The 18,068-nt window shown below is 39.2% G+C and overlaps 2 protein-coding genes across 2 annotated transcripts in view; both read left to right on the top strand.

The window, feature by feature from the left end:
* The first annotated feature begins 264 nt into the window (after positions 1 to 264).
* Positions 265 to 12,259, top strand: pgm2 (phosphoglucomutase 2). The gene is made up of 13 exons (XM_084715406.1): positions 265 to 450; positions 4,109 to 4,276; positions 4,548 to 4,739; positions 6,143 to 6,226; positions 6,880 to 7,073; positions 7,245 to 7,434; positions 7,518 to 7,615; positions 8,714 to 8,894; positions 9,215 to 9,308; positions 10,716 to 10,845; positions 10,966 to 11,158; positions 11,727 to 11,860; positions 11,977 to 12,259. The coding sequence occupies exons 1-13, from the start codon at positions 376 to 378 to the stop codon at positions 12,077 to 12,079; spliced, it is 1,836 nt and encodes a 611-aa protein (XP_084571532.1). The 5' UTR covers positions 265 to 375; the 3' UTR covers positions 12,080 to 12,259.
* A 1,239-nt stretch (positions 12,260 to 13,498) lies between these two features.
* The window catches only part of tbc1d1 (TBC1 (tre-2/USP6, BUB2, cdc16) domain family, member 1), a 62,535-nt gene continuing 57,965 nt past the window's right edge, over positions 13,499 to 18,068 (top strand). The window contains exons 1-2 of the mRNA XM_084715404.1: positions 13,499 to 13,953; positions 15,147 to 15,791. Of these exons, the coding sequence (XP_084571530.1) occupies positions 15,183 to 15,791 (609 nt within the window). The 5' untranslated portion in view covers positions 13,499 to 13,953; positions 15,147 to 15,182. The remainder of the gene's footprint in view (positions 13,954 to 15,146; positions 15,792 to 18,068) is intronic.

Genomic DNA, 18,068 nt, shown 5'->3' with positions numbered 1-18,068 from the left:
GGAATACTACATAATAAAGTACAGTAAAAGTGCTTCAAAATTAAGTACTATAAGAACAGTACATGAATAGATGTACTTTGGTATTTTCCACCGCTACAAGATATCACAAAGAGATTTCAATTATCCAAGTTGCACTCGCCACTTATTGATACAGTTAGTGAAGGCTTTTTGGCAGGAAAACCCACATTTGCGACGACCCATGAACGCAACAGATGAGAAACTCGTGACGCACTACGTCGCCCCGCCCCGCGTCGCGGACAGACAAGTCGTCACGTCCACCGTTGCAGTTCCCGTTCTGTGTTGGACAAGGCCACAGAGTGAGCGTATTCACCTCGCATGACCACAGCTGGATAGTGACTCGTGTTAAGAGGAAAAATGGAAAACGGTTCGTCCGCAACTGGAGACACGGAGCTGGACCAGGCTGTCAGTCTGTGGCTGCAGTATGACAAGGTAAGCTGACAGTTAGCGAGCTAGCTTAATGTGCTGTAGCTCTGATGTGGTGTAACATCCACCTACTGTACGTTAAATATCACCTGTCGGTATGTATGAGCCTGGCTTCCTGTTACTATCAAGATGCTATACGAATATCACAATATGTAGCGTAAACTCTCTGTAGTAATAACGTGGGGTTATTTATATCATTAGGACAAATAGGAAGAATATAACGTACGTAACGTCAAATCTCTCACTGCAATGACTAAGTAATGTGGCATTAGGCTCTTTGAGGCTTTATTTTACACGTTTGACCCTTATTGATAATTTGAAGAAACATGTCCTGGAAAGGACTATGTAATCTAATTAGGCAGTGTACAATTCGCAGTGAGGAAGGCAGTATCTAGATCCTTTTCTTAAGTTGAAGTACTGATACCACATTGCAAAAATACTCCATTACATGTCCAAGTCCTGCAGTGAAAATTACATTTAAGTAATAATATGTAAGTATAATAAGGAATGTACTTTAAGTGTGAAAAGTAATGTGACTAGTATAGCATTATAAAAGTCCATTATTATTACTTATGCATTAATGTGAAACCAGGATTTTTACTGTTGGTTGAAGTGGAGTACATTTTGAGTTATTTTGTACAGGAGTGCAGGTTAATGATTATTTTCATTGTCAGTTAATTAATTATTCTAATTGATTGATTAGATTATAAAATTAAGAAAATACTGTAGTTTCAGAATGTTTGTTTTGCCCAACCCAGAACCTTAACCTCCAAATTATTAAAATTAATTAAAATTATTGAAATAATCCTTTTTTCTTTCCTTTTTTACATTTTCATTCATTCTGTGTGCAGAAATCTTAATTTGTAAAATATCTAGCAAAAAAGCTGTCAAATAAATGTAGTGGAGAAAAAGTACAATACTTACTTCTGAAATGTAGAGGAGTGGAAGTATAAAGTAGCATGAAGATAATACGCTCAAGTGAGTGTAAATTGCTAAGTCGCGCTGACATTAACCAAGAGTTAATATCAAATAATAAATAAGTGTTTACTCAACAAGTTAACTTTTTCTCCTTCTAATTACTTCAACGTCACCTAGTGAAAAAGCTTAGCCTAGGATATAACTTAGGAAAATATATGGATATAACAGACAACCGAATTATCGGTTTATGTAGCTGGCATGGAGGAAAATTCTTTTATTTTGTATTGTAATTATATTAAACAAATATGAAAGCCATGTGCCACATTTCCTCTTCCTCCTTGCTGTCCTCATTAAAAGGTCAATAGACTTCATCCAGGCAGACTGATATACTGATCATTAGTAATTTAACAGAGAAATGGCCAGGGTCAGGGCACACACAGATTTGTGATCACACTAACATACATCCTGCCATATGACCAACACAAACAGAGTCATTCATGGTCTTAAAGAGGCATGGGATGCCACCAATCAGGTCACACTGGAAAAGGGAGCCTTGCTCATTAGTTTCAGGATAATTGCATTATGGCAGCTCAGTGGCCCATTTGAATAGGAAGCATCATAATACGTATCCAACTCTTGTATTTATAGTTGCCATTTGTAACAAGATAATTAACTAGGAAGGGTTTATCTGTATTCAGAAAATAGATACATCATTCATTCACAACAAAATGCACCATAGTTGATGAAGATACCTGAATTTTGCTTCTAAGTCACTCAGGAGCTCAAAAATCCTGTGTAAGCTTTTCAGCGACGATCTGCATAATCTGAATTAGACTAGAGCTAAAGCGATTAATCAATTAGTTGATTAACAAAACAATAATTGGTGAGTATTTAATTTTTTTTCACTTTATGACAACATTTCTGCAGGTGTTAAAGTGTTAACTAGCCAGCTAATTGGTGTGAATGCTGGAAGCATTGACAATGTATGTTCATCTATGTAAAAAAAAATCTATATTAGTATTCAAACGCATTTCTTACAATGTTGCTTTTTACACAATTTTTAACGTAGAAACTCAAGCAATAAAATATTCGCCTATATTATTACTTTTCTCATTCATACCTTTCATACTTTTTTTCTCATTAAAATTAATGACCGGAATCTTTCACACATTTTTAACTCAAGATAAAACTCCACAAAAACTAGCTTCAATTTTTCAAAGATTCATGACACTTTGGACTACCTCACATAAATTCAACTTTTTCATGTCATTCATACTTTTTACACAAGCAGTTTCAAGTTTCATACTATTTTCAATTCTCCTCAGATTTTTACATCAGTGTGTGTGGGGTGGAGTGTTCAGGGCTGTGCCATCAGAGTGGAGTGGAGCTGTAAACTTGTCTTCAAAATTTTCTTTCAACCTGCTCTCACTTCCATAATTTTCAGTCTTTATACAGTATTTTTACATCAAAATGTGGGGAAATTTGCGCTGGTTCTGCACATATAAGCAGACTTACACATTTGATGATGTGAGCCTCCAAGTGACAGGAGTGCCAAGTAATTGCTGCGAAACTCAAATATAGACTGATATTTTCAGGAAGAAAAACAGAAAACAGCCATTTTCCTAACATGCTCCAATCATCACATTAGCCTGACCTCCTGTTTCTTAAGATATCACCATTTAGGCAATAGAAGTTGCGGTCTTTGAGCTAGACACAGGATCATAAGAGGTGTACCTCAGCTAAAATCTCTATGAAATGAAATCTCTGCATCAGGAGTTCAAACACCAGCTACCATCACCATGACAACCTTTGATTTCTGCTGGGAAAACACACCCAATGTAGTTTTTAATAATTAATTCAGTTTGAAACACTGTAGGACTTCTACATCCTCACACTTTGGCAGTTTTTTTTCCAGTCTGATCTACTCATTCATGCTTTGAGCTAGAAATGTCATTGAAACTTAAAATGTTCATATCATTCATACATTATGAATTTTATTCCATTTTTAAATCCCATTCATATTCATTTGACCATTTCCCACTTTTCTTCATACTTCTTCAAATAATTATTCATACAAAGTTAAGCCAGCTGTGCACTTAAGCTCCTACTTTACATTGTATTTTGCGTCCTTTGTCATTTTCCCAGTTTTCCAATTATTCTTATTCTTTAAGTTCAGTTAATTGTTAAGTTCTTTTTTAAGTAAAATAGCTAAAACTTTAAAATGTGAAATATCTGATTTGTTGCAGTTAGTTTGCAGTTATAGATCAGTTTGCAGTTATAGATCAGGTAATCATAAGCAGTTAAATTTCTAATGTGACATTTAAAAAGCCAGTTTTTGTCTTAATTTTGTTTAACATCTTGGTGCCCCAACTAGGTTTGTTTTTGTCCCTTATGAACATTAAGTGCAATTGTTGATTACTGTCATTATTTATTTATTTATTTTATTCTAGAATTTTCACTCTTAATACACTGTTTTTACATCAGAAATGTGTGTGGTCATTCTACACATATAACTATGGAATTAAACAGACTTAAGCATTTGCTGTCATTATTAATTAATCTAATGTTTATTTTATTTAAGTCAAACATCAGAAAATAGTAATACCTGCAGCTCATAATTTCCAAAAGTATAACTTGGAATATTCAGACATCTGATTCTGTCAAACCTGTGATCCAAAACTCTGTGGTAATCAGTGTGAGATTTATCCATGTGTATAACAAAATAAGGGCATGTTTTTCTTCCCAGAACCCCAAAACAGTGTCATTGGTAAAGGAGATGGTGAAAGAAGGTGCGGTGGAGGCTCTGAAGAAATGTTTCTCCTCCAGGATGGAGTTTGGTACAGCAGGTCTGAGAGCAGCCATGGGCCCCGGCATATCCTGTATGAATGACCTCACTATCATCCAGACCACACAGGTTGGTTAATAGATAAACTGATCCGCACATAAAGCATCGAGTCACATGCAAAGTCAGACATACACATTATTGATCATTGTTCTCTGCTGTTTGAAGCAGTCAAGACTCTGATGGTTGACTGCGTAACTCGCATGCAACCATCTTGTTAAAAATCATTGTAGGATCTCAGTGCAGATGCTTTTCTCACTGACTTCCTGTTGCTGTTGTTACACGGCCTAAACTGCAGATTACAAACATCCTTTCACTTCCTTTCTTCTTCTTCTTTTTACAGGGTTTCTGTCACTACTTGGAGGAGAGTTTTGGGAACCTTAAAGAGCGAGGGGTGGTGATTGGTTATGACGCCCGGGCCCACCCTCCCAGCGGGGGCAGCAGCAAGCGCTTCGCCAGTCTGGCTGCAGCTGTATTCATAAGCCGAGGGGTGCCTGTCCACCTCTTCTCTGACATCACCCCTACACCCTTTGTGGTAATCACTTAAACTCCCATAATTTCCTCATTTGGTTTTTTTTTTTTTTTTGGACATTGCAGTCACAGTCACAGATGATGTAATATATTAGGACAGAAGTATAATTTTACTGCTTCCTGTTACATTTTAAACATTTAATTTCACACATGAAAAAACTCAGACCAGTTTGTCTGGTGTCAGGTTAGCTAGTGTAGCAGATGACAGCTGGACAGAAGCTACAGGGCAAATTCCACTCAAAAAACACACTTCGCCTTTGTATGCAACAGGTTGCATAACACATATATGATTCACTAGGTTATAGTGGGGAAGGGGCCAACATTTACATGACTTAATGTTTATACTGTGCATGCAAATTGAGCAGATATTGTTTTTGCAGCACAGACCAAGGCTTTTGTTGTTTTGTTTTTTTTAATCTTGATCCCAATTACTTAGTGATACTTACCTGCCTTTCCTTTGCAACATGACAGTGATAAAACAACGTTTTATTTATGAATGCATGCAGCAACTTGTGTTTTGACCATTTTAAACACAGAATGACCCACAGGCCCACAGCTGCAAACAGTCAGTTAGGATTACTGTTGGCTTCTTTCATCATTCTCACTTAATGTTACTCATTTTGTTTGTGTAATTCACGAAACACAGAGTCAGACAATTGATTTTGGTCTTTTTTACTGACAAATACAGCTTTATGAAAGTGTGTATTTTATTTTTATGTCTCTGCACCAGCAACAGCTACTTAAATGACAAAATTTTACACAAATATCTAATAGGATAAAATGATAAAGTGATGAAATAGTATATCTTAAATTCAACTTCACTGTGATATTATAATGTTTGGCTCTCTATTCATCGTCTGTACTCCTCTGTAAAAACAGAGTGAAGACAGCATGTTTATCACTGGAAATTATTCACTGGAATCATACATGTCAATTTAATGATGACCTCCATTTTGCCAAAGTATTACATGTAACTTTTTTCTTAAATTCCTTCAATACACATACTAGATGAGTTTGGACAGACAGGGATGTAAACTGCAACTTGACTGGTTGTCATATAACAGAGAGGCAGTGATTCTACTTTCACTTTCACTTTGTCCCTGTGCGTGTCCTGCTGCAAGAAGACATTCACTGAAGTTTATAAGAAAGAAATATACATCGTAGTAAGAAAGTAGTACTGTAGTAGTAGGTTTATGGTAGAGAAGGCCTGTTTGCAGCACAGTAAAGTTAACACTGACAGAGGATGATAAGGAGAAAAATGCACATAAACTTACTCACATGAGTCCCTCAAAGTTGATTTTGGTTTGATGATTATTTGCATTATTTTGGCTTGCAACATGCTTTATATTTTACGTGTAGTATGATCACATTGTGTATTGGAAAAGTGACATTTTTCTCTCCCTGCAGCCTTTCACTGTTTCCCACCTGGGTCTGTGTGCTGGCATCATGGTGACTGCCTCTCACAACCCCAAACAGGACAATGGCTACAAGGTAACACATTTTATTTTCTTACTTACAGACTTATTTGTTTGTTCTGTTTATCATTTAAATTAACTTGTTGACTCTGGCCCTGATTCATATTTGGATGTTTTGAAAATGTAAACTGTCCACCACAGCTTGTTTGATTTGATAGATCTTGTTTAGTGTAGAGTGGAAGCAGTTGGCTGATTAATTGATCAGTTTTTCGATGGAAAATTTATACAGAATTGATTAATCATTTTCAAGACTTTTTACAAACAAAACTTATTTTTCTGGTACCAGCTCCTCAGATAGGAGGATTTTGCTATTTTTCTTTTTCTTATGTGCCCTATATAGTGAACTGAATTTGGACTGGAGCATAACAAGCAATTTGAATACATTTTAAGATTTTTAAAGCTGATACAAGGAAGTTTCCTCCTCCTGTTTTTAACTGGCTAACATACCAGTCAAAGTAACTTTGCCTGGGAAAATGTAAAGATACTTCTGGTCTGTATGCTTTAAATTGTTTAATCTGATTTCAAGGAGAATCAGACTCAGTGCCAGGCATTAAGTATAATTATATAGAAATAATCGTCTCACTGAAGGGTCTGGTTTGCTTGCGTAGGTCAGAGAGGCATCAGTATTAAATTGAAACAGTTTCATACGGCTGTGTCTGTGTGCCTCAGGTGTACTGGGAGAACGGAGCCCAGATTGTGTCCCCTCATGACAAAGGTATCTCCAAGGCCATAGAGGAGAACCTGGAGCCCTGGCCCGAGTCCTGGAACACAGAGGAGGCCCTGAAGAGCCCTCTGCTCAAAGATCCCTACCAGGACATCCACACGCAATACTTCAAAGCCATCCAGAAACACTGTCATCACAGGTGTGCCATAGATAACTACCTGTTCAGCAGCATATACCATTTAAAAAGACTGCAGGCTTTACAAGGACTCTCACACACACACATAATACTACAGAGATGAAGGGAGCAACAAAGAAGGACATGTGAAAACAAAAGGAAAAATTGTTTTGACTCAAGCGTCTTTCTTCACAGGGACATAAACAAGAGTTCAGAGGTGAAAATTGTGCATACGTCTGTGCACGGTGTCGGCCATTCATTCGTCCAATCAGCTTTCAAGGCATTTGACCTTCGCCCTCCGTATGGTGTAGAGGAACAGAAAGATCCCGACCCTGAATTCCCCACTGTCAAATATCCCAATCCTGAGGAGGGAGAGGGAGTCTTGGTATGTTATGAACGGTCACATGTACATATAGATGGTGTGTTTTAGGTGCAGGTGTAATGTACTTAAGTGTGTGTGTTTTGCAGACACTGTCGTTTGCACTGGCAGAGAAGGAGGAGGCCTCTGTTGTGTTGGCAAATGACCCAGATGCTGATCGACTGGCCATGGCTGAAAAGCAGGAGAGGTCTGTGATTATGTGTATACAATAGTTATGTTGTAATGTTGCATTAATAATACAATGATAATTCCGTCCTTAAACATGTTAAGGGTGTTGAACTGAAAAATACCAGGTGGTTATGTGCCTTATCACATAAAGTGCAAGAATTTCACACTCTTTTGTGAAAGAGTTTTTAATTTTGGAAGATGAGTTGACGAGGCATCTTTATGGAAGGGGGTGGAAAGAATAAATTAGACTGAGGGCAGTAGCCTAGGATTTAGAAATACTGAGGAGTCAAAACCTCCTCTAGTAAAACCATCTCTTCACAGTTTTTAAGCTAGCCACCAAAAGAAACTGTGAATCATTTTTTAATATTTACATTTTTTCACAGTCAGTTATTTACATAGCTGTTCAATAAAATGCGTCTTTGTCTAAATGCTACGTGAAAGCCTTCTAATTCAAATTTAAAAAATGTAGTATTAAAACCCCTTTTTATTGAAATTGTATTTTCTTGCCAGAAACAGACAAATTTGACATCTATCCATGTAATTGTAGTTGTAAGGTTCTCACCAATATTGATTGGTTAGAACAATAAAATACTTAAATACATCTGATTGCACCAAAAATACTCAAGGTACAAAAAAGAAAAAAGTGTTTGTTGAAGACAGTTCCCTGGCTGAAATTTGGCTTCCAGCATAGCAGAACCAGACAGAGCTCACTGACTTTTTGTTTACCAGCACTGTGTGCAGGTTTTTAATTTAAAAAAAAAGGAAGAAAAGATCCCCCCGCCTCTCGCCCACTGTCAGCTGGGATAGGCTCCAGCAGCCCACGACCCTTACGGAATAAGCGGTTACAGAAAATGAATGAATGAATGAATGAAAAAAAGATCCTATTTTTCTCTCCCTAGTACACAAAATCTTTCCAGAACCACAACGGGGTAGATGATGTCATTGTCTTCCGAGTGGGCTATGGCCGTGACAAGAACACATCATCATTATTATGACAGTGGAAATGCTTTGAACGTCACAGACTGGTGATTTATAAGGGTTTTGTTGTCTCTCTCTCTCTCTCTCTCTCTCTCTCTCTCTCTCTCTCTCTCTCTCTCTCTCTCCCCCTCCCTGTCAGTGGTCAGTGGCGAGTGTTCACTGGTAATGAGTTGGGAGCTTTGCTTGGCTGGTGGATGTTCCGCTGCTGGAAACAGCAAAACTCTGATGCTGCTGCTGTGAAAAGCATATACATGCTGTCGAGCACCGTCTCATCCAAGATACTGCGCGCCATCGCGCTCAAGGAAGGTTTCCACTTTGAGGTAACACGCTCAAGTTCAAGACTGTAATTTGCTTCAAAACAAAACAAAGGTGGAGAAAGGAGTCAAGAAGTTAACACTACTGCATTTTGTTCAGCATTGTTTACTCATTCATAATTTATCTTACTTGAATTTCCTTAATGGATGACAAATCTTGAATCTGGCTGTATGTTGCAGTAGATTTCAGATTAAACAAAATGCAGGTGACAGCGACTGAGGATGAAAATATAAATTAGATCTGAACAAATAGTTTCAGCAATAGTAATTTAAGAGTTAACATTTCAAACTACACGTCATGGTTACTGTCACCACTTTTTGAACAGGAAACTCTAACAGGATTCAAGTGGATGGGAAACAGAGCTAGAGACCTTTTGGACCAGGGCAAGATGGTGCTGTTTGCATTTGAGGAGGCCATAGGTATGCACACACACATATATACTCCTATACTCCCCCACTCACCCACACACACACACAAATTGTCCAGTGGCATAATCATAGGAATTTGGTTCTGGTTAATTCTCTGGGGCATCACATTGTAAGAGTTTGCTCACATAATGATCTGCACGATGTCACAAGCTGCGTTAATTTGATCTGCCGTATCTGATGTAAATTTATCTGGGATCAGTTCAAGGACAAGAACAACAAAATCCTTTTGCTGGCTCACATGGTCTAAACTGGGGTGAAGCCTGCTGAGAAACCTCGCTTGATAGAAACAGGCCAGCAAGAGTGTGCATGGAAGTCAGTTCTGGCCTCCGAGAACAACCCACCTGAATAAGACCTGCATGTATGTGCCAATATGAAAATGTCACTGATATCGTTGTGATTAAATAAAAGGAAAAATGTAGCATAAAAACTATATAATAATGCCTTTTAAGATTCTGACATAAAGTAATGTTTTGAATAAGAAGGAAAACTGGGTAGTGTCAATTAGTCTATTCCTTTCAATTAAAAAATAAATCTTTTCCCTAATAATATAGTACTATTTCAAATGTGAGGACATCTATTTCTTAATTCACCAAGTAGTTTTGTTTGAGGGCACATGGTTAAAAAAATTTAATTCGATGCACGCTATGTTTTGATAGTGATCCAAAAAGTGTTCAATGCATATCTTCAAAGTCAGATTTACAGAATTGGAACAGATTTTTTTATTAAAAGATGTAGAATGGTTAATTCCTAACAGTTCCTTGGAATAAAAATATGAAGTTTCATCTGTAATCAGGAGTCATGGTTCCTTTTAGTATAACCAGCATAACCAGTATAACCTTTAACAGTTTCTGCTGTTGGGGCCATAATTGTTCTTCTTTTCCCAAAGTCAACTCCAAGCTCACTTCTTCATCCTCAGAAGTTTGCTTTGTGGCCTCCCTCAGCAGCCTGACTATACATTAAGCAGCAAATGTGTATTCACGTCAATTTTCTAACCCTGTTGTACATGCTTGGTCTCTTATGAAATCAATCAGCGAAGGTATTAAAATGTCAGACATGTCAATTGAGGACCTTGGTCTTGGTTATTTTTGAGCATGAACTTGGTTAAAGGTTATTTGGGGTTAATATGACAGAGATTCATTCAAACACACACACAGACAACATCACATAGTGTTGAACATTCCCATATAACATGATTATGATGCTATAATTGGAATCGCATGCCTTTGCATGTACTGTGAGTAAAAGAAGCAAGTGACTACAGCAGCTGGAATCTACACGCACTGGGGATTAACTAGAAGTGTGTGTGTGTGTGTGTGTGTGTGTGTGTGTGTGTGTGTGTGTGTGTGTGTGTGTGTGTGTGTGTCTGTGTGTGTGTGTGTGTGTGTGTGTGTGTTGCAGGGTATATGTGTAGTCCCTCTGTATTGGACAAGGATGGAGTGAGTGCTGCTGCCATAGCAGGAGAGATGATTTCTTATCTGGCCACGAAAAAAACAAGCCTTTCTCAACAACTCACTAGCATCTATAAAGAGTAAGACCCACATACTGTATCTGTACATTACACTCATCTGGCTTTGATTTCTAATATTGAAACACATTAATTGAAACCGCAGACTTTAACTCTATCTATCTCTCTACTTCTCATTGTCAGATATGGCTTCCACATCAGTAAGAACTCTTACTTCATCTGCCATGACCAGGCTGTGATCCGCAGCTTGTTTGAGCGCCTGCGCAACTACAGCGGCCAGAAGGGCTCATATCCCACTGAATGTGGTCGCTTCGCCATCTCTGCTGTCCGAGACTTGACCACCGGCTATGATAGCAATCAGCCCGATAATAAGGCTGTAAGTACATACAAGTGAATTCGCTCAGAGCACAACAAACCTTTGGCTTTGTTTGTGTCTTGATCTGCAGTTTTGGCCCTTTGAACAGCAAGAGTGTTATGTTGTCTGCAAATACTAAACTATGAAAATAGCCATGACTGTGACAACAGTGTAGTTTGAGATTTGATATCTTAAGTAGAATTTTAAAAGTTCAGTGCGTAAGATTTAGGAGGATCTAGTGGCAGAATATGACAGAAATTGAATATGATATTCACAAGTTCAGTGTTCAATGAGTACTTCATACAGACCCTCAAATAATCTGAACTATCCCTTTAAAGCTGAGCTGTGGATGTTTTCAGTTACCCACATTTCCAGGTTCAGTTTTTAAATTATTTGTTGCAGAAGGGTAGTTCCTGCAGTAGTAGTTTCAGAAATACACACAGAAATAGAATGTCAGTGCATACTTGGTTTATATGCACATTAATGGTGTACATGGAGAATGTTTTAAGACCTTTAGCTATCCTTCCAAACACATGTTCCTTTGAGATCTTTTTTTTCCACCAATCCACTCCCTCCTCTTGTGTCCCAGATTCTTCCCACCTCCAGTTCCAGTCAGATGATCACCTTCACCTTTTCAAACGGCGGTGTCGCCACCATGAGGACCAGTGGCACTGAGCCAAAAATCAAATACTACACTGAACTATGTGCTGCCCCTGGTAACAGGTGGGTCACAGACAGCAGGCTCCAAATGTCTCAACCACACATGGCAACCCAAGTTAATCTCAGCACAGTTACCTCATTATGTAATGTTTTGTTTTCCCGTCTGGGTCTCTTCACAGTGACATGGTGCAGCTGAAGAAAGAACTGGATGACTTAGTTGATGCCATTGTTGAAAACTTCTTCGAACCAGAGAAGAATAAGCTGCAGCCAAAGCCGGAGTAGCACTGATGAGACGTGCAATCACCTTCAGGACCAGTTGTGACTCAATCTCTGACCAGCATTTCACAAAATGTCTTAATTAATCCAGAAGTGATTCTTGATTTAATACGGGCTTTCTTCTGATTTACAAATTATTTAATACCTTTTACCCCCTGTTTTCTGATAGTTGGACCAGATACACTGTTATTTAAATTGTCTGCAGGGTCAATAGCAACATCTAACCTCCACTTTGACTTTGTTTAGCCACTCATATGTTCTTGAGTTGAAGATCCAGATCCAGTCTTACACCCAGCAATTACAATAAACAGCTAAATGTTTTGGATTCACTTTTCCTCCGCTGGAGATTATAAACCACAACTGTAAACTCTCCACCATTCTACAGCAGAGAGAGTCATTCCTCTTGTCTTACTGGTATTTTAAATGCACACCTTGCTGTATACTCGTTGTAACAATTATGCATTCCACGTTGTTTCGGGCTGCTAATATGAAGAATTACATAAGAGTGTAAATGAGAACTGCTGAAACTGATGTTGCAAGTGTAAATGATGTTGTAAACTGCTGTTAAACTTTGAATGTGTAGTATCTGAGATGATAACAAGGTAAAACAATGGAATATATTTTCAAGTTTTAAATTTAATGCAGGATGTGGAAGTCTTGTCATTGTAGAGTCGTTAGACCACCACCAGGTGGAGATGTTGTCAATTAATTTTTTCAAATACATCAACTGCTCATTATTACTTGAAACAAATAGTTGTCAACAATCAAGGGACTCTTGACACCATAAATGCAACTCTGGCTGTTTTACTTCCCAGTATTGAAAGAGATAGTTCACCCCCAAAATCAAAAACACAATTTTTTTCGTTCTTCTAGTGCTTTTTATACAACTGGTTTTGGTGTCAGTTGTCATGTTTTGGAGATGTTAGCCATGGAGTTGTCTACCTTCTCTCTAATGTAATGGAACTAGATGTCAACTTGTGCTCAAAGCACCAAAATAAATAAATAAATTTGATACTTTTACATACATTTAACAGCAGTGTGTCTTTCCAGAAATTGTTGTCCAGTTACTCAAGATAATCCACAGACCTTGTTAGGAACAGTTCCATATAGGAACTATTTACTTTCTACCAAACATCAACCGTATGACTGTGCCGAAGGAAGTGCGCATCTACTCTAGGACAGAAGTCACAGCTTTGCTGAGGAGTACACCATGAATCATTACATCCTGGTAAAAAAAAGAAGCTAGTTTCTACATCAAACTGCTCACAACAAGGTCTCTGGATTATCTTGAGTAATCGGGTCATAATTTCCGGAAGGAGTCATTGCTGTTGAGTTTTTGAGCACTAGTGCCATTAAGTTCCAATATGTTCGAGGGCAGACATCTCTAATATTATACCTCCAAAACAATCTATAGTGTTAATGTTTCAATAACACTACTGGCCAGAGGAGAAAAATGTATTCCTGAATTTGGAGTGAACTGTTCCTTTAAGTGATCTTGAATGCCTACTCAGAAATGTGTAATTAGCAGCTTTATCTTATGTGCCTTGTATTCCAAAATACTGTGCAGAAAAGATACAATTTTACTCAATAAAAACGGCTTCTAACAATGCATGTGGTGACAGATATAGAAGGATAAAATACATACACAAGCACAAAACAGACACACACAGACACATACACCCCTGCATCCTCCGGCAGCGCATGCATGCAGCATGCACTTGTCATGCCCCATCGGGGAGGTAGGATCTGCCCTGTCTTCTATATTTAACTCAAACTAGACACAGCTCGGGCTGTGTAAAGCTCTCTTTCTGTGTCTGCGTGTGCGTGAACGTACAACCTCCTTCCACGCTACACACATCGGACAGGACCACAGTGAGCAGGTAAGGGGACTGGCGGCATGACGAGCAGAGGAAGTCATGTTAAACTGACTAAAATACCTACTGCTCACTTTGGGGATAACATACATTAATCATGCGCGCTTTGGTAGCTGCGCAACCTCGTGCGTAAAAATAACTTGTTCCGTGCGTAAAATCGCAATAACCGGCGAAATCAAGCATGTGGGGCTGTGCTGCTCGGAAATAAAACACCATTCTAACTTCCGTTGCTGTTGTGGTGCAGCAGAGCGACCTATATTGTGTGCTGCGCTGTCCCAGCTGGGTTAAGTTGAGGATTTTTATGTTGCAAGGTCAAATATGAGGTACGTAAGCAACCGCTCTCGTTTTATTTCTCTGTAATTTGATGTTGATGTTTTGATTTCATAACTGCTATGATGTGTTTCTCATCATAAACATCATATCCTGCCCCTAACGTTTCGATTGTGCGTGTACCTTTCTCCCAAAGGTTTCACATAAACATTGTAACGCAGCGCCTCTGTATCAGTGATTACAGTTATTATAATGTCGTTTAGGTTTGTTGAGTACGTACAGTAGGGCAGGGGAGGTCAGCTGCACCTCTGTCCTTCTCTCTGACACGCACACGACTTGCCAAATATGATCCTCGTAGTTCAGCTGTCATGTGTTTTTGTGTCCTTGAAGCTGTAAAAGTCTAGGTCAGTTTTAGTTCTGGTTGGGTAAACAACACCAGGTGGTCATTTTGTAGTATCCTCCAAATGACCTTGTGACTACTACACTGCAGGACTGGTTCTGGGCAGGTGACAAAAGTGGAGCACACATCCAAGAACACTGCACATCTGCAAAAAAAATGTGTGTATAGTATCTTTGCATTTCTTTTAAATCCTATGAGATACGTACAGTTTGTACATTGCTCTATGATGTTTACATGGACCACAAGAACCTGGTTATTCATATCTGTATATGTGATTCTAGTAGTATCCAAGTTTCTGATCATCAGTGTCTGATGAAGAACAGTGTTGCTTAAAATAACACTAATTTGGTGCATTAAATACTCCATGTAGCATATAGGTCTCTAAAAACTATGATAAGGCCTCATCCAGGTATCTGAAACCAGGATATGACGTTAACATGTGGAAAACAAAATCAGGATACTCCAAAAACCAGCATACTGGTTCTGGTGTAAATGCACTCAGTGTCTCTGTCTAACTGATGTTTTACAGGTGAAAGCAGAGGCACACAGCTGCCTCGAGTCTGCCATGGAGGGACTCTACTTTGAAGTGAAGCCCAGAAGAGATGAACCTCCTAAGGCAGGAAGTTCTAACAAACCACAACCTAAACTGACTCCAAACCACCACTCGTGTCCTTCATTTTCACATCTCAGCTCTTCCAAACTGTGTCCTGAGAAACTCACCTCTGCTAGGAGGGGGACATGGGGGGAAAAGGTCGAGGAAGAAGGAGAGGAAAAGGAGGAAGAGGTACAATACAAACTGACACTGATCGGTTCTCTGCTGGTCCACCACCTGACCACCATGGCCATGTTGCCCTGGGTGGTGGCTGAGATCAGCAGGTCTCATCAGCCTGCAGAGAAAGAGCTGGGTGCTGGGCTGCGGTCTGGACAGTTGGACCCTTCTACCCCTACTCAGACAGTTTTCCTGTGTGTGTCAGCATCATGGGTGAGATGTGTGTCCGTTCTGGGAGAGGGAGACGTCTGGAGCCCGCTGACACACACAGTGCTGTTTGAATGTCGTCCTCACCAGGTGACTAAGCTCATTCACAACAGCCAGGAGCCCAGCAGCTTTGGCTGCCTGATCAGAGACGCACCGCACTGTGCCTGCTATGTCTTCCAGTGCCGGGACAGCACCAAGGTAGGTCTGTGTGTATAATATGAGATTAGACACTAGTAATATACAAGTGTATGCAAAGTAACAAATAACTAAAGACCATCTTGTGATTCAACATGACATCCAACCCATGAGTACTCAGTAGTTATTACTACATTGTTACATGACTACTCAATACTCATGGGACCACTTGAACTTTATTTTAGCGATGACCCATTCACAGCCTGACAACAATACCAGCCAAATGCTATCATGGCTTGTGATAATGGAACAGTTATACTCTAAAATAAAAATATCACAATTGCAAAACACAGCAAAAAAGGGGGAATAGCCTCATAACTTGGGACCCCTTATGTCAAAGCAACACAAGCTCAGCCTATCAAAGTCCACAGAGATTTGACTGGCAGATTAGACTCTGAGCGGAAAGAAGACAATTACAATGACATGAGAAACAGGGATCAGCCTGGCAACAATCTCCTGACATTTATTGACAAAAAAAACAGCCTGAGCATTCAGCATGACCGCATCAATATTTGTTATGAAATCCCACTTAGAGGAACTTGATCTTGCTATGGCACTACAGAACAACATAAATGCCAAATCAGCTATCTAATTAGAATTTTAATATGTTGGACATATTTTCAGAATTTTTTCCATATGTTATTGTCAATTTTCTATTTCATGTTTATGGTTATGAACTTGCAGTACTTGCTTTTATACAGAATTTCCCTACCTACTATGTTTATTTATTGTTATGCACCCAATCACCGAGGCAAATTCCTTGTATGTGTAAACCTACTTGGCAGTAGACCTCATTCTAATTCTGATCAACTCTGCTGACCAACACACTCCTGACCTCGAATCTTTTCAACTCTCCTCTACATGGCACGCTCTGCCAACAGCCTCTGTGTCTGAGTCGAGCCAGAGACATTTGATAACATCTTCATTGCATTTCATGCCCAAGTAAATTAATTAAATAAGTCAGAAAAGACAAAATGTCAGCTTGACCTTCATCTGAGACTGTTTTTCTTGCTTTTTTACAAGGTGCGTACACACATGTCTGAGCTCACATAACAAATACCTGCACAGGCTTCAAATATCTGATCGGCCGGCATGTACTGTATGGTGTATTGTAAATATAATATGTTTACATACGTCACTGGATCTACTGTATGTGGTGTAAATGCACACATGCAGATAAACTTGAGTACCATGTGTTGTGATGACTGTGCAGGTATTTGTTCTGTGTGCAGCTGCTTGAGTGAGAGTTAAATGAGCTTGCTTTACATTAACCAAGCAGGATGTAGAGCTGCGTTACTATGGCAACCACTTCCTGTGGCCTGGCGCCTGTTGTGATGTGTTTGTTGTGGAGTTTGTGTGTGTGTGTGTGTGTGTGTGTGTGTGTGTGTGTGTGTGTGTGTGTGTGTGTGTGTGTGTGTATTGGTGCTTGTTGTTCTCCCTCTCTCTCTTTTCAGCCCTTTCAAGAATGTGATGATGATGTCAGGCCGACCACCTGTTGCTCTAGCTCTGTCACGCTGAGCTTAGACACACGCTCACACACATTTACATGCTCACTGAATTATGTCTGCAATCCTTGGGCAAGACTTGTTAAATATTTATTAGACGTTGTGAGCTAAGTTATTCTTGAAAGGTCCAGTGTGTAAGATTTACGAGGATTTATTGGCAGAGGATGTCAGAAGTGGAATATGATACTCATAAGAATGTCTACCTGAGAATAATAATATTGTCTTTTTGTTACCTTAGAATGAGTCGTTGATATCTATAAAGGGCACAGGTCCTCTTCAACGGAGGCCATCGTGTTATCACAGTAGCCCAGGATGGACAAACCAAACACTGGCTCTAGATACACCCTTCGTGTTTTCCACAAGTGTTTCTCAGCTGCCGCAGGTCTTTATGCACACTCTTATACATGAGTCTAGCTCACCACTAGATGCCACTAAATTCTACACGCCAGCCAATAGATAGATAGATAGATAGATAGATAGATAGATAGATAGATAGATCAGTATTCATGGGGACGAAGAATATCCCTGCCTGTTCAGAACCAAAACCACACATACCACCAGATCAATAAACATTTTACACAGGAAACACTGAATCACACATGTGTGCATAAAAAAATCACACTCTGCACCCACGATTACTGTCACTTTCAAGTGGGGGAGGTGATGTTACAGTTAGCAGCAATTTCATTTTCATCACAATTTCATGTGCAGCAAACATTCAAGTGTGTATGTTTAGGTTTGCACTGAAAAATCCACTGCAGGAGAAGAAAATCTT

This window comes from Lutjanus erythropterus, chromosome 3 (assembly GCF_056507025.1).
Source record: "Lutjanus erythropterus isolate fLutEry1 chromosome 3, fLutEry1.hap2, whole genome shotgun sequence".
In the NCBI taxonomy this organism is placed as follows: Eukaryota; Metazoa; Chordata; class Actinopteri; order Lutjaniformes; family Lutjanidae; genus Lutjanus; species Lutjanus erythropterus.
This window is presented reverse-complemented; position numbering and strand designations above follow the sequence as displayed.